At 39.9% G+C, this 20,172-nt stretch overlaps 4 protein-coding genes across 12 annotated transcripts in view; 3 read left to right on the top strand and 1 right to left on the bottom strand.

The window, feature by feature from the left end:
* Nucleotides 1-10,709, top strand: part of nuf (rab11 family-interacting protein nuf) — a 38,118-nt gene extending 27,409 nt beyond the window's left edge. For 3 of the 9 annotated variants that reach the window (XM_043209621.2, XM_070280528.1, XM_017234509.3), the window contains 5 exons: nt 7,869-8,003; nt 8,065-8,521; nt 8,583-8,731; nt 9,006-9,044; nt 9,360-10,709. In XM_043209621.2, coding sequence (XP_043065556.1) covers nt 7,869-8,003; nt 8,065-8,521; nt 8,583-8,731; nt 9,006-9,044; nt 9,360-9,488 — 909 coding nt within the window. In that variant the 3' untranslated portion in view covers nt 9,489-10,709. Of the gene's footprint in view, nt 1-4,073; nt 4,868-7,252; nt 7,794-7,868; nt 8,004-8,064; nt 8,522-8,582; nt 8,732-9,005; nt 9,045-9,359 lie in introns of those variants that run through there. The other 6 variants (XM_043209622.2, XM_070280529.1, XM_043209619.2 and 3 more) reach the window with 5 other exon arrangements.
* Nucleotides 10,710-11,014: 305 nt separating this feature from the next.
* LOC108120616 (RNA-binding protein 12) lies at nt 11,015-12,031 on the top strand (the record flags this gene model as incomplete). Its single annotated transcript, XM_017234359.3, has 1 exon — nt 11,015-12,031. A coding segment is annotated over one exon (987 nt), but the record flags the coding sequence as incomplete, so codon positions are not given.
* An 843-nt stretch (nt 12,032-12,874) lies between these two features.
* On the bottom strand, nt 12,875-13,275 carry LOC108120717 (uncharacterized). Its single transcript, XM_017234458.2, has 2 exons — nt 13,248-13,275; nt 12,875-13,185 (listed from the first exon to the last, which is right to left on the bottom strand). The coding sequence occupies exons 1-2, from the start codon at nt 13,273-13,275 to the stop codon at nt 12,875-12,877; spliced, it is 339 nt and encodes a 112-aa protein (XP_017089947.2).
* Nucleotides 13,276-14,217: 942 nt separating this feature from the next.
* On the top strand, nt 14,218-15,576 carry LOC108120711 (uncharacterized). Its single transcript, XM_017234454.3, has 3 exons — nt 14,218-14,426; nt 14,491-15,429; nt 15,498-15,576. The coding sequence occupies exons 1-3, from the start codon at nt 14,405-14,407 to the stop codon at nt 15,563-15,565; spliced, it is 1,029 nt and encodes a 342-aa protein (XP_017089943.2). The 5' UTR covers nt 14,218-14,404; the 3' UTR covers nt 15,566-15,576.
* The last annotated feature ends 4,596 nt before the right edge of the window (nt 15,577-20,172 follow it).

The following is a 20,172-nucleotide window of genomic DNA, read 5'->3' as shown; positions in this document are numbered from 1 at the left end:
TGATATTGGTTTATAAAACCATAAAAATTAAACCTAACTTTGTGTTAAAATTTTTACAAAAAATACCAAAAAATATCTTAACGATAACTTTGTATGGCAGACCGATAAGATCATTACCCAAAAGATAAAAATTTATTTTAGTCTTTATCTCGCATAGCTTACTAGCCCAATTTCCAGATAAGAAAATAAATATCAAAAATATCTAATAAAAAACAACATAAATTTATTAAGAAGCAAAGTTCAACTGGGAAAGCACTTTAAGAATTTTCAAGTTCATTTAAAAATAGTATCTTTTCCCGGGTCTCCATCTATCTCTCTCACACAAATCTGTATCTTCTAGTAGGCACTTTTCATACCACCGTTAGTCTGACTAAGAAAACGTTCCTTCATTAGCGATGGCCCGTCAATTAGTAGGCATATAAAGCTAACGGCACCCGCTCGGGGCAGAAGCTAGAAGACCATAGACCAGAGAGGAAGAAGACACCGAACCGGAACTAAAAAAAATACATAAAAACCAATAAAACAAAAAAAAGGGCCTAAAGTAGCCAGGAAATGGAAAATCCGCTGATGACATCAACAGAAATGGGAGGGAACTGCCCATCATCCCGCATGCGTCCCGTTAATTTGGGGTCTCGGTTCGTGTCCACGCTTATTCACTTGCGCTTTTGTTTTGGGGGGTATGGTTGGCTGGGGGGACTTCCATATAAAAATTCTTTATAATTATGCCCCGCTGCTAGCTCTCGTTGAGTCAAAGACCATATGTTCAAAAGTGTATTAAGAAGAGAATTGAGAGACTCACCCCTCGGACATGTGGCGACTTTTCCTTGTGGGATCAGTATGGGCCTGCATGTTATTGCCTTTGTTTGTTGATTATTATATTTTCCTATTTATAAAGATTATGCCTCCCAGTTTTGCTCTCAGAAAGCCTCTACAATTCTCTCTTTCTCGGAATGCCTCCTCCTCGGGTTTGTGGTGCCCCTGAATATCTGGGCTCACTTAGTTTGTTTTTCGCGGTTCGCGTGTTTCAATCGAATTTCGTTTGCCTCTCAATCGTATGTGGTGATTTTGTAAAATAAAATTTATAAAAATAAGGAAATTTTAGATTTTGGTTAGATATTTTCCTTAAAAAAATCTGTGGTTTCTTAGCAGACTTTTATTACCTCCAGTTTCAATCTATAAACATTCCAAGTCTCTTTAAAAATTCTTCTTAAATCCCTCCAATTACTTTTAGTTTGCCTAGTCATTGTATATTTTTCTTAAGTTTTTTCTTTCCATGGTTTTTGTTTACTTTGTTGCATGAAAAATGCAGAGCAGCAGCAGCATAGCTGGAGATTGAAATTTGCATTTAATGAGCTCCCTGCCACAATCTTCTTTATTTCGCCCATCGGCTGCAGGCCATTGTATGCAAATGTTTGTGGAATTCAATTTTGTTCAAGAGTAGCTAATGATAATTTTCCTTTATTGCCGGGCATATGTGAGTTTGCAAGATATGGAAATCTTCATTGGCAGAGCTGACAAAAAAGGAAAGTTTACTTCATTATAATTTAAATTATAATTGATGTGGTTCACTTAAGAAACCCCCATGAATAAACATTACTTGATGTGACCTTCTATACCATAATTGAAATATACTTTTTATAGAAAGAGTATAAAATTTCTTATCAGTCACGCCCTGCTTTGAATGAGCCCTCATATTGACCTTTTTCTGAGCTTAGACTCGACAAGGGCACTTTACCTATAAAAGTTGCTCTGTTTTTTTGATAAGCAAGTCTATGATTCAGTTTTTAAGACTAGAAAAAAAGCTATTAGATTTCTGGTAATTAGAAGCTTAGAGGATGGTCAAGAGATAGCTTATAAAAGAGAATATGTCTAGTTTCTTGGCCTATTGTCTAAACTACTATCTACCTTGAAGTCTAAACAAAATTATTTAACGCTCTGTTGGCTGCAAGAATAACAGACTGAGCTAGAAAGGGGGTTGGCTTATATAACGTGTAGAGAACTTACAGTGATTACCATAATATTTTTACTTCTGGCCGGCTAAATATGTTCTCTTTTTTTCCCCATTTTTTGAATTTAATTGGAAAAGCATGAAGGGAAACATTATTCGACCAGAGTGTGACAGCCAACAGCTGTTACCTGTCTTGGCCTTTTTCTGTGTCTTGCTTTGGGCCAACCCTATGGTTTCCCCTTCGGGCTGTGAAATGAGGTTAGCATGTTGTTTCAGTTTCACCTTTTAGTTCTTTGTCTTTGGCGTGGGCGGTCCTCTAAAAGACTAAAAGGTTTACAACAAAAAAAGAAATAATTGCGAATGCAAACTGCAACACCGGGCCAAGGAATCGAGGTTAGACGCGGCAATTGACACGAATTGGTAGCTGAGTTCAACCAGATTAGAGAGATATCATCTTGAACCTTGCCTAGTGGCAACTTAGCTCACGTAATAGTCACCTAAATAGTTGAGGTATTTAGACATAAAACTTAATAGTTCCCCCCATCTAAAGCGTATCATAAATTCCCAAGATATTTCATCTGCAACCCCAAACATTCTTTCGGATCGGATTGCGTTGAAAGATGCATCGTTAAACGTGCCTGGCACTGCATTAAGTTCCAAAAATATTGCAGTTGAAAATAGAAAATGTTGTTATTTTACTTACTTTCAATTTTCATTATTCCATTTTTTGTTTTTGTTTTTTTTTTTTTAAGAAACGAAACAAGTTTGTTTGTAAGGTTGTTTACTAGCCTTTTAGGTGAAAGTTGTTGTTATTTATGATAATGATGATGATGGTGTTGATGTTGTGTTGGCCATGCTTCATTGACAAAATTGTTCATAGATCAATGAGTCTTATGTTTGAGCTACTGTTTGTGGTTTCTTTCGTTTTTTGAAAAATACATTTTGAGAAATCTTCAAAAGACTCTGTTTAAGGCCTTTCTTCTGCGCAAAAAACTGCTCTCATTTCTCAGCTGGGAAAACAAATAAATTCAAATTTATTGTGACAGGCCACTTAAACCCATTTGACATGGGCAATTGTGACTGGCAGTGTATTCTTCTCTCCCAGTCTCAGTCTTCTTAATTCTTCTGTTTTTGCGCTTGTGAATCACGCAATTTATTAGAAACAATTTACTCAAAGATGAAAAATTCAAATTCATGACACATTTTCCTCAGCGAAGAATTGAATCATCGTCTAAGAAGCAAGAAAGAGAGGTAGAGCTCTCGCCAAACTGAAGACGATCCCCGGCTAGATTATGCAATTCTTTTCGGTTACGGCAGAAGAATTGCATGGCCCAACAGTTTTTCCCTCTTCTTTTTATCTACACGAAGTTCATCAATTCAACTAGGAAATTAAACTCCGCCAGAAGCCCAGAAGAAACCAAACTCAGTCGTGTAGAAAGAACGAGTCTGAGAAATGGGAATGGGACTGGAAAAGGAGTAGACTGCAGAGGGCTTGTGGATTGTCTTGGTCGGTTCTTTTGTTTATCTTTTTTTTTTTTTTTGCAAAAAGCGCACATTTCCTGCATGAAATACAGAAAGAAAATTCTTGATGGCTTTTGTTTCCAGTCGATTTCTTGCTCTGCAATCTGCTTTCCTATCATATTTATTTTTCTCATAAACCAATCCGAATCTGAATCCAAACAATTACCATTCAATTTGTTAGGAATTGTGCTAGAGGCAGAAATCATTTGCTAAGCTGCTATTTCATTGCTTTTCTACATAATTCAGTTGGAAGATGCTTGGGGAAATGAAAATTCTTTTGTTTAACAGTTGAACATTGCCAGCAGTTGAAAGAACTCAAAAAAAGAGCTTGAACTCAAGAGGAGGTATTAGAAGCTAGAGAACAAGTCTGGTAGGAGAAAGAATTATAATAAAAATATTAATAAAGTGTATCTCTAATATAGCCACAAATAAAACTAAAAATGTCTAGAAAAGTGCCTTAAACAAGAGTGTGAGACGAAAGTGAATTAAACGAAATATATCTGAATAATGTGCCTACAACAAACCCAAGACAAAGCCGTCTTCCCCACTCACAAATAATTATACATTAAAGTGCGAAAAAGCCACACAAAACAACACCCAACTAGTGCCACCATCCCGAAAAAACCAACCAACAAATCACAAAATTTGAGAAAAAAGTAAATCATGAGTAGTCAACCTGCCAGCCAGCCCGATAGCATCGACTTAGCCTATGATATGTGGGCGGGCCAATTCGAGTTTGTCGGACCCACCAATCAACAGAGTAACAAAAATACCAACAACAACAACAATAGCCACAACAACAATCTGAACAACAAGTGTCGAATCGGAGGACAACAGAACAGGAAGCTATCAACGGATAGCCTGGAGGACTTGAATTTGAACTTCAATACGAGTTCCTCACAAAATCCGCTGAGTAACGCCTACAGTTTGGGAGTCACTGGCGGTGGAGAGTACTGTGGGTTTGGCAAGCACCATCCGCCCATCCTGATCGACCAGGAGACCTTCCTCAGCCTGAATCCGGCGGACTTTGAGGATATTGTGCCATCCAATTCGGAGCCCAATTCGCTCGTCTTCATCGAAAATAAACTAGAGACCAACAACAATAGCTTTGTGGAGTCCAACAACAATAATAATATCCACAACAATAATAACAACAAGATCTATAATTTGGAAAATTTGACAAGTAAATTCAACAATAAAACCAACAATACAAATACAAACGGCTTCAAGCTAGAGAATCTGAAGAATTTCAAAAATAAGCTACTCTGTGATTTCGAGGATACCAACGGCACCGGAAACGGAAGTGGCAGTGCTGCCACCACCGGCGGAGGATCAGGACCTGGGGGCATCATGAACGGAGCCCTCAGTGCCGAAATGTGCGACAATCTGAACGAGCAAGTAAGCAATGGGGGTATATGACCCATTTCCGACATTAATTTCATGCAAAGTTCAGGGTTCATGTGGGCGGTGACATTTTCCATGTTAGATGGCATGTCAGTGCATCTAGTATTCGGCATGTCAATAATGTCCAGTCCATTCTAGTCCATAAATAAGCTGCAGTTGAGTACAATTAGCTTTAGTCCAACATTGAGTTGCCATTAGTTAGTGCCATTTGACATTAAAATCAATTTTTTTGGCTTGAAAGTGAAAAAAAATGCTGGAAACAAGTGAAGTGAGTTGGGGGGTGATGTATAAAAATATCCAGAAAAAGTGAAAACCCCTAATAAAGATGGATAGTCTGTTTACAAGTTCCTTGACATATTTACCTTTTTTTCAACGTCCACACAGAGCCAAAAATAAATTTTCAAAGTCGAAAGAAATTTGCCAGACATCTGGTAATAATAAACAAAAATACATTTTGTAGTTTTGCGTCAAATGAGATCACCAGCCACAAATCATATGTCCGCAGAGAAAGAAAACCCGAAGCAGACATTTTGAGAAATTGTCTTGACGATGCCCCGAAAATTAATGATAGAAAAACTGTAACAAAATAGATGATTAGCTTCGAAGGGAAAATGTGTCAACGAAAGTAACCAGAAGGCAGCTCATATGGATGGAAAAAGGCGATTACTCCAGTTTCAGGGCACTGAGAAGAGAAAAGAATCTTTCACATGTGCCACTGATGCGATTCCCAGCATTTAATGCAACCAATTATCAAGTATTCCCACTCCCTCTGCCTCCAAAGGTCATTTCTGCCTCCCAGCGGATGCCAGATTTGTTTACTATTCTCGATTCCCATAAAGTAATGGAGCAACTCATTTGATAAATGTAACAAATGTGGGGCTTTGTATCTCAGAAGGAGGAAATCCGCATAAGGGTGTGTGGCAAGTAGTCTTGTATTTTTGGGGTCAAAGCTAATGGTGATTAGAAGGTCTTAAGATTCAAAGATTTGTTACAATTGTTTACTATAATTTCGGTTATTTACGAGCTGTTAATGAGTTAACTCATTCAGCAAAGGGTACTTAAGAACGAGATTGAGAAATACTGTATAAAAATAGCTTTTATTGCATACTTTTTGGCGGAAAAAAAGGCGTTTTCCAAAATATCAAAGTATTTTACTTGAAAGCTACCTCACTTTAGGATATTATTTATTATTTTAATTTTAATAATTTCACTTGATCTGCAACCTTCAATGAGTGCCACACATCTGTTGCGTATTTCCGCACTTGCCATCAAAAAATTCCCATAACTCACTAGCACCTGTCGGCCCATCAACTTGTCAAAAACGAAACTGGAAAAATCAAAGGGCCAACAGAGGCCTGCCGGGTATTAATGACCCTACAACAATTTTTTTTTTTTAGGTGTGAGGGAAAAGTGACAAGCACAAGTAAATCGCATTTAAAGAAACCGTTTCCACATTCCCCTCCTCTATATTTCTTGAGCGTCTTCTATAAACAACTCCCCTCGTCACTTGTTACTCAATTTGTCTTACATTTTTATTGTTTTCTCTTTATGCCCTCGGCGGCATTTTATTTTTATTGCTTTTTGGCCTTTTGCCTTTTGTTAGTGTGGCTTTTACGTTCTGGCCAACGGTCTCTGAGTGAACCAAGAATTGTCATTTCGCTCATATTTTTTTTCGGCTTCTTGCTATTTTTTTTTCTCAAGAATTCTCTGGGCATTTAATTTAAATTCTAGTTTCAGTTTAATATTTTTTGGCATGGTTCATTGTACACGTACAGAGTTCCTAATTGAGACCCCAGTTGTAGACTCTTCTCTGTAGTTCTTTCTCATTCTCCTGGCGGTTCTCCATTTCTATTTCAGCTTTTTTATTTTTTTGGGGGCCCTAGGCCTTTTATTTTTGTCAGTATTCTTCGGGCCGCGATTGACGTCGATTGTGTATCTAGTATATAGTGCTCTCTTTGTGTAAATCTGGCGAAAAATGTCAACTGCAAACTGTGGCCAGAGCAAATTGCATTTAATTAAGCCTAATTGAACCCTATGCCGCACAGTTGGACAGCCACTGGGCAGCGACCTCAAAATAAATGTCGTTTGCTGGCTGCCACTAATTGAACTTCTCAATTGACTTTCGGAGGGTGGCATGGAATTAGATTAACCAGCTGGCAGGGGGTAGATGGGTTAATCATATACATATTATTATTATTTTTATTTCTCAGTGTAAGCTGAGACCCCCTTTATTTCACTTATCAAACAGCTCAGACATCCTGTATTTCACTTGCAGTTTTCTTATCGCTGCCAGCAGGCTCTGAACTCATGTTCGGATCTTCTGTTTATATTATTTTCTCTGTGATGTGTATGGATTGAGTGGGAGGGTCATGAGTAATCATCAGCCAGCCAATCTGTAATGGGGAAAACAGATTTTTTGCACATGCCAGCAACTAGCTAACCGAAACTTGAATGCAAATGTAAAAATAGTGTGTGTGCGTGCTTTTACGCCTTCGAGTGAAGTGGTTGCCTATGGGGCGTATGCTTAATATTTATGCGATTCATATGGGCAAGGCATGCCATCAACACTGAGCAACAAAAGTGGAATTTCGTTATGTGTTTTTAAGGGATATGATTATCAGACCCTGTTGACTAGTGTAATTAACTCGGGTGTCGCTTTGAGAAAACAATACGAACTGCCGGCAGTCAGCTCCGACCATTAAGAGTGTTAAGACTCAGCTACGATGCAAAAATAATTTGAATTTCTCAAAAGCAAATAAGTGAATATTTCTGTACAATGTTGAAGAAATAAACAAGCCAGAAATATATGCAAAATTGTATACCATATAGATATAGGCAAATGTATGTGAAATATCCCATGGCTGATGTGCAGTTGGTGGATGATCTGCTCCTTGATTTGCGGCACATGAAGAACGATTGTGTTAGTCGAGACAACCATAGATTGTTCAAAATTGAATAAATTACTAATTTTTGTTAATTTTTATCTTATTTTTAGTTGGAACTACTGCAGCGCAAGGTGGACGATCTCTCGGATACACAGAATATAGCTGAAGATCGTACAACCCGCACCAAGACCGAGTATGCAGTGCTTCAGGCGCGATATCACATGCTGGAGGAGCAGTACCGAGAGGTGGGTATTAACAGACAATCCATAAGATACTCTTCCATAATGGAGATATTATTCTTTATAGTCGGAACTGCGTGCCGAAGAGCGTCTGGCTGAGGAGCAGAAACGGCATCGCGAGATCCTGGCCCGCGTGGAACGCGAAGCCTCGCTGCAGAACGAAAACTGTCAGATGAAGATCAAGGCCACCGAGATGGAGGCGTCAGCCTTAAGGGACGAGGCGGCCCGACTGCGGGTACTCTGCGACAAGCAGGCCAATGACCTCCATCGCACCGAGGAGCAGCTGGAACTGGCCCGCGACCAAATAGTCTCTCTGCAGCAGGAGCACGAGGAGCAGGAACAGGCCATGCGCCGGCACGAGCAGGAAAAGAAGTCGGCCGAGGAGCTGATGCTCGAGCTAAGTCGGGAACTGCAGCGAGCTCGCGAGGAGAGCGGTGCCCGGGCCATGCCCACCACATCACCGGAGAGCATAAGACTGGAGGAGCTGCACCAGGAGCTCGAGGAAATGCGCCAGAAGAATCGATGTGAGTTTTAAGAATCATAATATAGAAAGATGTGTCTTTACTGAATTAATTTACTTTACAGCCCTCGAGGAGCAGAACGAGGAACTGCAGGCTACAATGCTGACCAACCAGGCCACCATGCTGACAAATGGAGTGGAACAGGGTCGTCATCTGCTGAATGGCACCCTGAACAGCTTGGCCCAGGAACTGGAGGAGATGTCACAAGCTCAGGTGGGTGGTTCGACCCCTTTCTGTAATGTCCTCTGCTTCCGCTTTTTAGTGTAGTCGAAACTGTCATCCCACGCCCACAAAAAAATATGAAAAAAAATACGCCTACAAGCCCAAAAGCACACGCACAGTCACCTCCAATAGAAAACCAGATGAAAATTCAAAACGCAAAACCTATTCTTTTCAAAAGTTACTTAGTGCCCTGCGTCCTTCTCAAGCAACTTATATTTTTTATCTGCCCACATGTGTATTTAAATTGACATTTATTGTATTACAGGATTCTGTGGATTCAGCCACATTAGCATCCTTAAGTCAGGTAATGCTTCAATCACGCAAATCCACAAAAACAACGATAATAAAATCTAAACTAAACACGGTTCTGGAGCCACTCTGCACGCCTCGCAGTTTCAATTTACTGACTTAATCTCAAATTACATATATTTTGGTCCATGGTTTTTGAAATTATTTTAATTTTTTTTGTTCAAAACTCATTACAAACATGTTCTATGGCTTGGTAAACAATCTAACATTCATGTCGTGTGTATATAAAAAAATCATTTCCATATCTATGTTTTTCATGTTGAGAGCCTCTTATAAAACCTATAAACTAATAAATTATATTATTTTGCAGCTGCAACAGGCCTTCCAGGAAAAAGAGGACGAAAACGTTCGACTCAAGCACTATATAGACACCATTCTACTCAACATTGTGGAGAACTATCCCCAGCTGTTGGAGGTGAAGCCTTTGGAGCGAAAGTGAATCATCAGTTGGAAGAACAAAGCAACCCCATGGCACTGTGCCCCAAACAGTGCCCCAACCACCTAACTTTAAAATAAATAAACTAACTAAAACCTATATGTTATGCTAACTTAAGCTACACCCTATACATGTATTTATGCCTAACTTAAGTCGTAACTTATTTTATAACAATTTATTGTAGTTTTTTAAAACCAAAAACAACACTGAATGAGAACACAAAGATTGCATGTCTAAAAAAAAAAGATGAAGAAAAATCTTAAGTTTTGTTTGAAGATAATCCCAATGTTTTGTAAAAAGAAAGCCAAAATTTTGTAAAAGTTTCGTTAACCTATAGAATTGTATAGAGCGTGTTGTTGAGCCCTAAAGATATTATTAATAGTTCATAAGACCATAATAACTTGTTTAATCTTAAATGAAATGAAGCCCAATAATTTATTGATCCAATGACAAGTTGCGATAATTGCTTGAAAAATCAATTGAAAACAATGTGTGTGTATAGTAAGAAATGAGAAACTTTTACGAGATGTTAATGTTTAATAGGAGATATTTTCCAATTTAGTTAAGTCTGGGCAACTGAGAAGGTTCTCTTCCATTCTATCCTGTTTTAGATTTCTTCTATATTCTTTTAAAGCTCTTTCCATCTATTCTAAACTGTTTCTATCTTCATCAGTCTGCGCCTATCTAGTTACAAAAATCTATCAAAAAATTTGCGTTTATGGTATGGACAATCCCAAGTGTAGGCGAACGTTTTGTTTGAAGTGAAGAGAAGCAATTATCATAAGTAGGAGTTATTCGATCGAGCGCCTATATCATAGCCCTCAAACCATATGTCAATGTATAGCACAGTTTAACCCACAAAACTTACTCTGCATATATGTAACCCAACATTTAATGGACGTAATGTGCAAATCGTTTAGGGATCGGCACATGCAAAGGTCTCACCCCAAAGCGATCCCTAATAGTCTAGGCTACAGCTCTATAATAATTATTTTAACCCAGCTAATAATCGGATTGAATCGTTAATCAAAATTAATTGCCTTAAAAAAAGTTTTATAAAGTTTTAAGGCCTAGTTAACTTTAACAGAAAAGTCCATAATGTTTATAGGCATGCCGATTAATATGGAATTTTAAATGTAATTTACCAGATGCAAGTCGCTGAACTTAAATCAAAATAAAAAGAGAATATTTTATACAAAAAATAAAAATTATAAATTCTTTTCATTGACTTGCCTTGCCCTAAAATCAAAGCGATGCTAATTGGGGGAACCCGTCCAGAAGCACAATGCACATTAATGGCGAATTTATTAAGGAAGCTTTTGGGTGCAAAACTGGTTCGAAAGGAGCGATTGCGTAAGATCTTCTTGATTGTGAAGCGATATTTAAGCCGATCTGAGATCCAGTCAAGGCCAGAGAAGACATTGGTGTTGAAGTTGCAAGATGTTGAAGCTGTTTTATCCTTTGGCCGCAGGTGGATTATCCTTTATAATATCTTCCTCTTGAACTTGGTTTAATGAATTGAAATTTTTTCAGTGCTGCTGTGTTTTGTCTTCGCCACAGCGCAGGTTGTGCCAAATACAGAGATCGGCCGTATTACTATCCAAGTGCCGTTGCTGTCCAATGGAAAGCCCGTGATCCTCACCAACCAGGATAGGGAGGAAGTGGCTCATGTGGAGGAGATCAAGCCGGGAAAGGTGCATGTAGTCCAGGAAGTAGTGGTTCCGCCAACGGTTAAGTCGGAGAGCAAGGTTCGTGTGGCCAGAGCCGTGGGAGGATATAACTCTGGACTCCCCAATCCGGGCATCCCCAATCATGGTATCCCGAATCGCGGTATTCCCAATGACGGAATCCCTAATCCTGGAATTCCCATTGATAATATTCCCAATCCTGGCGTCCCTAATCATGGGATCCCGAACCCTGGCATCCCCAATCATGGAATTCCTAACCGTGGCATTCCCAACGATGGAATCCCCAATCCCGGAATCCCTAATCATGGCATTCCCAATCCTGGCATCCCTAATCATGGAATTCCTAACCGTGGCATTCCCAACGATGGCATCCCCAACCCTGGTATTCCAAACCATGGAATACCCAATCCTGGCGTCCCCAACCATGGCATTCCCAATCCAGGAGTTCCCAATCCCGAAGCCTCCGAAATCCAATCGGTTGTGGTGACTCCCAAAAGTGTAACGACCACTGCACCCGTAACCACCGAGATGCCCAAGCGAGTGACCACCCGGAACTGTCATCATCTCCTGATGGGTGGAATGACCACCATGTCCCCAACAGAGGTGACCAGTATGCCAGTGGAGAACTGCGATGAGTTGTGCACCAAACTGGAATACGTTCCGATCTGCGGCTACAATGGCCACTGCATCCATGAGTTCTCCAACCAGTGTGTGATGGACTCCTTCAACTGCCGGCATCGGGAGCAGGTCTTCCGGGCAGTGGACGAGGATGTCTGCCGGTTGGGAGTATGTGTGAGGAGATGCACAGAGGAGGAACTCAAACATTAATACTAAAAATTTAATTTGCATTAGTTCGTAAACTCATTTCTCATATCTTAAATAAAAATCGTAAAATCATTTTAATTAAACATGTTTGTAAAATTTATTTACCTATGTTTTTATTTTAGATGAAAGTTTAATTTTCAAAACTAAGAATAAGAAACAAGGTATGCAATTCTAGCAGCTAGGGCCTTCGATTGCACTTATAAAGATAAAGATCATGGAAGAGACAGACATAATTGCACAGATTTATTAGTTTTAGAAATTTAATAACTGTTTGAACTGTATAAAACTGAATAACTGTATAAAATTGTTAAGCGTATTTCTTAGTATTATATTTAGAAAGAATGATCATAAGATTCAAACCATTGCAATGATAAGGAGTTAAAAATTAATTTACCCATTGAAATATGGAGAAACGATTGTCAAGTCAAGCCAAGATTTATCAAATGGATACACATTTTTCCATTTAATAAATATCAAAAAATAGTAAAATATTTTTAAGAAATTTCTTAGTGGAAACATTTTAAATTTATTTTCACTCTTTAGCAAATATTTTAACTGTTTGGCGACCGATCGCAAACATAATACCATTTATGAATCAGAACTTTAGGCCCCTTCAATCTTCCATAAAGGCCCCTGATTCAAAATCATTCCATAAATTTTGTGGCCCGGTTTTTTGTTGAGAATGGTCTCGATTAAAGATCTTAGATCGGGAAGGTAAACCATTCCTGAATCTCACACGTATTAGCCGAGTTGTACACACTTTCCATTTAGAAAAATGATAAAATACCCCTATTTTGTATTTAAAATAAAACATTTATATTATTTTTGTGAGTTTCTTTATTTTAAAATCTACAACCTCCCAACCCTTTAAATCCTTCACAAGCCGAACTCCCTGAGATCCTCTTCCCGGCAAAGAGGCTGCCAGTCCTTCTCGCAACGATGATCTTCGACGGACTTGAACATCTTCTGGGGATTCCGGCAGTTGTAGGCTGTCATGGCACAGCGACTGTCAAACTTTAGCAGGCACTGCCCGTTCGTGGCGCAAACTGAGGGATCCTTGCCAGGACAATAGAATTCACACTTCTCCTCCACTTCTCCGTCATAAACCCTTTTTCCATGCTGATCGATGCTGAGGTTAGTGGGCTTTGCAACGGGCAGGACATTGGCAGCACAATAGGCAATCAGAGCTGTTGAAAGGATTCGTTGAGTTTTTTTTTAAATGATTATGTGTGTGTGTGGAAAAACATACCCAGAAAGAACAGCGACAGGATATGCATTGTTGATTTTCTGATGGATTTTCGGTTGGGACTGTTGATCCTTTTTTTCGCGTTTACCTTGCTGTGGCGGCAGCAACTGAAAAACTGTTGATTCGGCCATCGGATGGCCAGGATTTTATAGCCACACAAATTTTTGCTGACTAAAGCGGTTTGTTTTCCGCTTCTGCTGCTGGGTCTGCGGTATGTCCTTCCTGATTCCATGCATAATCCGTTATTTCAACACCTGCCACAGATATTAAATTGCATCATCATCAGCATCACCATCAGGAGCTGGAGCGACATCAACAGCTTTGTCTGTCATTTTTATTCTTAACTGCCCTGTAATTTAATTGTCCCGCCCTGCTAAAAATAAAACTCTGAATATGAAATGCCAAATTTGCATATTTTTTTCGTTGCCATTTAAATTTGAGGCCCAGCGATTGTCTGGTTCGCCTAAAAGTTCGCTTTGAAAAATGTATATTTTTCTTAGTTTCGGAAAATTCCGTTTTATTTTTAATGGCGTTTAAGTATAGCTTTTGTTAAGATAATTATTAAAAGCTAAATTAATAGGTTTAACCAATAATTGTAACACCTTTAATACCTGTTTTAATTTTTCCTTTTGAGGCTGTAATAAAATTTTTAAGCTTAATTCTTTTTATTGCATTTCTAAATGTTTTAAAAAACACCTATAATTTTTCTAAAATCTCTCGCCCACTTGCTTTAAGATATTTTTGTCTTATTGTGTTATTTTTAATAATTTGTGTACACCTGCCATAATTTGGTATTTAAATATGTTCTTTTAAAAAAAATCAATTCCCATAAGGAAGCGATTTAAGCAATTTGAGAGATATATCCAGACGTCCCGACAAGTCTCTTTTCGCCAGCAAGTAACACCTCCAAGTCTCGACTCAACGATCCGTTCAAGCGAGACAAGAAAACCTGTTGCCAGCCCGTGTCTGGAGAATTTACATAAAATTCGAATAATAACATAAACAAATCGTATTAAACAAATCGTTAGCATGGCTGATGACGGTTCAGGGAGCTCTGTGCAAATCTTAAAACCTTTATAAATTGCCAGAATTTTTGGGGAAAAGTCACAGAACACTTTCGAGTGTTGAAGGAACAAGAAGCTTGGAATTAACTTAACAAAATGAAATTTATTATATTGATTGGTAAGTCTTTTTAAAATAGTTTAGCTTTTTAAACGAAGTACTAACTGAATCCTGTCTTTGACAGCCTTCCTATCCTTGGGGCAAGCTGTCGATTTGCCCCAGACCACGGATACCACATCAACCACAACGGGCAAGCCACAGACTACTGAGTTGCCGCAGCACATCAAGGATCTCATAACCAGCCACATCAATCATGTGCTCCAGCACATTAAGAACAATCCCTCCCCAACGACTCTAACAGGGTCCATCGATGGGAGTAACGGGAGTAATGGCAACAAGGGGATTACGAGTGGGACGCCAGTCGTCGTTCCCTATCCAGATCTCCTTCCACCATTGGCACACTCTGGTGATGTCCATGCCCCTGCCCCTGTTGACCAGCCAGCGGCTGCACCTGCGTTGCAACCTGGCCTACAATCGGTGCAAGCTGGCAATCCATCGATAAAGGTGACCGACCACAAGGCCACCGGAGTCCTTCTCCACCAGGGTCGGCCTGTGATTCACAATAAAGTTCAGCATTTGGGTGATTCTAGTCCGGTCGCCGATGTCTCCGAAAAGTTGCACTCATTGCAGCATCATGTCAACAAGGTGATGCAACAGGCGGAACAGCACATTCCACTGGCGGTTCAGCAGGCAATCCGGAAGAGGAAAGAGCAGCAGGAGCAGAGGGAAAAACAGGAGCAGCTCCAGAAGGACAAGGAGCAGAAGGACAAGGACCAGAAGGACAAGGAGCCAGAGGTTGAGAAACCCGCTAAGGAGGAGACCAGTCCCAATAAAACCCCTCGCGCCCTGGTGATCCCACCACATGTCTCCAACATTGTAAACCAGGTCCATGCCCACATCCCCCAACTGATTGCCCAGCACAAGGAGGAGATCAAGCTGGGCAAGTGTAGCTTTCAGTGTCCCCGGGAGGCATTGAACATTTGTGCCAGCAACGGCAAGTGTGTGGTCAATTTTCCCGGCCAGTGCGAGCTGAGCCAGTGGAACTGCTTCAACACCAAGAATGGTAAGTAAACTATATCCAAAGCCCCATTGGCACATTAATTTATTTTCTATTCCATTTCTTTCCCGCAGTTTTCCACCAGGTGCACGATTCCGAGTGCCAGAACACCATCAAGTGCTATCAGAGAGATATGATGTAATAAGTACGAACCAAAACGAATTTCTTAAAAAAAATATCATAATGTGTGAAAAGCTAATAATTAAGAAAATAAATAAATAAAATTGCAAATTGGACTTGTTAGAAAATTATCAAAACACTAAAAGATACTTGGACAATCCAATCCTACATATTCTTAACTTTTCAAAGTATTTCTTTTATGAATCTCCATTTGTTTGCTTGACATTTTATCTTCACTTTTGCCACACTTTCACAATGGCAACCGTCTCAGTCCCAGTCCCAGACCCATCTGCTCTGTTGGCAGCAATCATCCAATTTGTCAAAATGGCTTATTAACGGATTTCGGTAAGAGCCGCACAAGAACGCAGGACAAGCCTGGCGAAGCTGGCTGAAATAAATGTCATTATCATTGATTTGCCAATACAAATGCCACAAAACCGACAGTTTGCCAGGCGTTGGGGATTTGACTTGGAGATTGGAGCCCTGCCAGCAGTCAGCTGGGTAACGATTCGGGAGACATTTCTGCTTCGGCTTATCACTAAAATGTTGCAAATGTTGCCATTTTCATACACACAAAAAAATCTTCATCTTCAACTTAAAAAATTGCAGAAAAAAAGCAAATTCAAAAAATTTGAAAACAATAAAAGAGCAATGTTTTGAATAAGGAAAGTCGCTTCTGGGTTCGCTGATTACTGAATGGTACTTTATTTTGTGATCGGATACAAATTGACAGAGCTATGGCCATCGGAAGGGGCAAAAGTGGGGAAATCGGGAAAACCCGCAATTTTATAGGGGAGCCCCTGGAAAAAATTCGAAAATTTTGAAAACGATATTTAAACAATGTTTTGAATGAGGGAAGTCGCTTCTGGGTTCGCAGATTACTGAATGGTACTTTATTTTGTGATCGGATACAAATTGACAGAGCTATGGCCATCGGAAGGGGCAAAAGTGGGGAAATCGGGAAAACCCGCAATTTTATAGGGGAGCCCCTTGGAAAAAATTCGAAAATTTTGAAAACGATATTTAAACAATGTTTTAAATGAGGGAAGTCGCTTCTGGGTTCGCTGATTACTGAATGGTACTTTATTTTGTGATCGGATACAAATTGACAGAGCTATGGCCATCGGAAGGGGCAAAAGTGGGGAAATCGGGAAAACCCGCAATTTTATAGGGGAGCCCCTTGGAAAAAATTCGAAAATTTTGAAAACGATATTTAAACAATGTTTTGAATGAGGGAAGTCGCTTCTGGGTTCGCTGATTACTGAATGGTACTTTATTTTGTGATCGGATACAAATTGACATAGCTATGGCCATCGGAAGGGGCAAAAGTGGGGAAATCGGGAAAACCCGCAATTTTATAGGGGAGCCCCTTGGAAAAAATTCGAAAATTTTGAAAACGATATTTAAACAATGTTTTGAATGAGGGAAGTCGCTTCTGGGTTCGCTGATTACTGAATGGTACTTTATTTTGTGATCGGATACAAATTGACAGAGCTATGGCCATCGGAAGGGGCAAAAGTGGGGAAATCGGGAAAACCCGCAATTTTATAGGGGAGCCTCTTGGAAAAAATTCGAAAATTTTGAAAACGATATTTAAACAATGTTTTGAATGAGGAAAGTCGCTTCTAGGTTCGCTGATTACTGAATGGTACTTTATTTTGTGATCGGATACAAATTGACAGAGCTATGGCCATCGGAAGGGGCAAAAGTGGGGAAATCGGGAAAACCCGCAATTTTATTGGGGAGCCCCTTGGAAAAAATTCGAAAATTTTGAAAACGATATTTAAACAATGTTTTGAATGAGGAAAGTCGCTTCTGGGTTCGCTGATTACTGAATGGTACTTTATTTTGTGATCGGATGCAAATTGACAGAGCTATGGCCATCGGAAGGGGCAAAAGTGGGGAAATCGGGAAAACCCCCAATTTTATAGGGGAGCTCCTTGGAAAAAATTCGAAAATTTGAAAACGATTTTTAAGCAATGTTTTGAATAAGGAAAGTCGCTTTTGAGTTCGCTGGTTACTGAATGGTACTTTATTTCGTGATCGGATACAAATTCGGCATCGGTTAATTGGGAAAACCCACAATTTTACCCTTATAAATATTGTTTTTTTTGCAAGCAAAAGATACTCCAATGTCTCAACGAAAATTATTTTTAAGCTTTTCTTCCTGTGCTGCCAATTGTTAGCTGAATCCGCATATGGAAATGGAGACTTGTTTTGGATGTCGGACCTGAAGGCGATAACTATTTGAAATGGCCTATGCAAATTGGGGTTTTGACCAATTAAAAAGCACTTTGTGCTGTGTGAGTTCACCAAAAGTTCACAAATTGTTTTGCGGCTTGAGCAGGAATACCTCTGGAAAAGATTGCCATCTTGTTTGATGCACTTATCAATTCTGAAAAGAAACTATATTTTACATATTTCCATGTATCTGGCTTTGTATTGGCTGTGCCCCCCAACCAGCAAAACTGTTAACTATTCTACGTGGCATGCGAAATCTACGACATCTATTCGCCTTTTGGGGCCCATAAATTTTCCACTTTTCCATTCCCAATTCCCGCTGGAGAGATCCCCCAGACTAGATTCTAGTCGTTTTCCCCTTCATGCCATCGACTCGTGTACTACAAATGTTTGACTTAGTTTCGCCGCATTTGGCTGCCTGCTGCGTGCCTGGACTTCTTCTTCTGCCCCATTTCGGGGCACAGAGTGGTCGGCACAGAGCCACGCATGCGTCTTGGCCATTTCCACGCCTCTCGTGTCCTCGCACCCTTGCTTTTAGAACCTACCTCTGGCTAAAGAGCCACAAAAAAAGCTCCGTTAACTCTGCAGTGCGCTTATCTTAGCCAAATGCTTTAGCTTGGCTTTGCTTTTGGTACACTGAGCGAAAAGGTAAGGATTTTAATAAACTAAATGGCTTGCTGATGGCCCAAAAAAGGATATAGGCTATGATTCTTATTAGGAAGGACTATTAATTTATTAAAATTATATTTTATTTTAATTTTTTTTGAGTGCTTGTAGGCCGTCTATTTTATGCCAAATGCGTGAGCTGTGGGCCGTGCCGTAGTTTGATGGCTGGGATAGCTCCAACTTCTACTACAGCTTCTGATTTGGCCGGGTCTAGAGCAGAGCCAGAGCAGAGCGGAAATGCAATTAACACTTTGGGCCGTAATTGCGTGCCAAATGCATTTCGCTTGCTCTGTGGCCAAGTCCATACCATGGGCCATGTTCACCAGGATGGCAGGGAGTTGATGGGGAATGGAAAGCAGGAGTACAGGCTCCTACTGGCAGTCTTGTTTTGATTTGCTGGGCTCATTTGCAAGAAATGTGTTCATAAATCAATTTGGAAAAGCTCGTTGGTAACTCCTTTTTAGAAAAGCCTTTCTTTGGATGGGGGATCTTGAGATGTAGGACCATATGTTCGGGACTTTTTTAAATATCATGCATCTTTATACCATTTATTGATTTAAATCTCTTAGCCCAATAATTGCTCTTTCGTTTGATGTTCTTCGAACCATAAATTCGCTCCTTAACTGGCTTTATACTCGCTGGCAGTTTCCGCGATTTCCACCCAAAATGGCTACCAATTTGGCAATTCCTGGTGGGCATTGCCGGTCAGGGCACTTCCTGTTTCTGTTTCTCCCACATTAAATGCGGACTGTAACTTTGTTTTCCATTTAAGTGAAATTAATTGAGTAATTTGATGCGAAATGTTTGCGACACGCAAAGGAAAAAAATTGAAAAAAATAATGGTGGGTGGGGGCGGGTAAGCTGTGGGCGTGGCATGGGGATGGAGGAGTACGGCAGATGCAGATTATAAAATGGCTGGCAGGCAGAACTGAACTGGACTGAAAACCAGGCCACGCAACAGAATTTAATATAAAGCATATTAACTTTGATGGCAAATGACCGCGGGCAGAAGGACGCAAAAGGGGGGGAGGGCGGTGAGGGATCTGGACCTGGGCAGTTCTGAGCCAAGTCCAACACATGTTTGATGATGATGCGCGCTTTTGAAGTCGCTGGCAGTTGGGCCCATCGTGGGTTCCAGCCGCCTGACAACCGTTTAAAAAGGTTTTATTTACACCGAATCCGGCAGCTGAAGAGGGATGGCAATAGTGCAAACGAGACAGGCATATAATGCCCGGGAATTGGTCTTGGCCAGGTCCGATGTGCAGCGCAATTAAGTTGCCAACAACTTTGAAATTATGCAATTATGGGTATGAGAAATTGCCTGGAAATTACACGAGAGACTTGACGAACAGCAGAAGCCAAGAAGAGAAGTTACACTTGAAAAAAAATCTATATAATATTCTTTAATAAAAGAAATTAATTATTAAAGAAAAAGGAAAAAGTTCAAGATGATTTTTAAATTAAATTCAAGCCACCAAAGTCTTGAAAAAGTGTCAGAATTTTTTCCAAATTGATTAGATTTTTTTCCCAGTGAAGAAACTTCTAAAGTGAAGCTTAAATCAGCTGAAGTGAAGCTCCGAGCTCGACTCCCGACTCGGAGCCTACTTGATTATTTATTAAAACGAAAGTTAAACAGCGAAAGGAAGCAATTTTCCATATAAAAGAAGCCAACTACGCTGCTGAGGAAGCCGGCCGGGATTCGCCGGCCGATGTGTCTATGCA

This window comes from Drosophila bipectinata, chromosome 3L (genome assembly GCF_030179905.1).
Source record: "Drosophila bipectinata strain 14024-0381.07 chromosome 3L, DbipHiC1v2, whole genome shotgun sequence".
Lineage (NCBI taxonomy): Eukaryota > Metazoa > Arthropoda > Insecta > Diptera > Drosophilidae > Drosophila > Drosophila bipectinata.
This window is presented reverse-complemented; position numbering and strand designations above follow the sequence as displayed.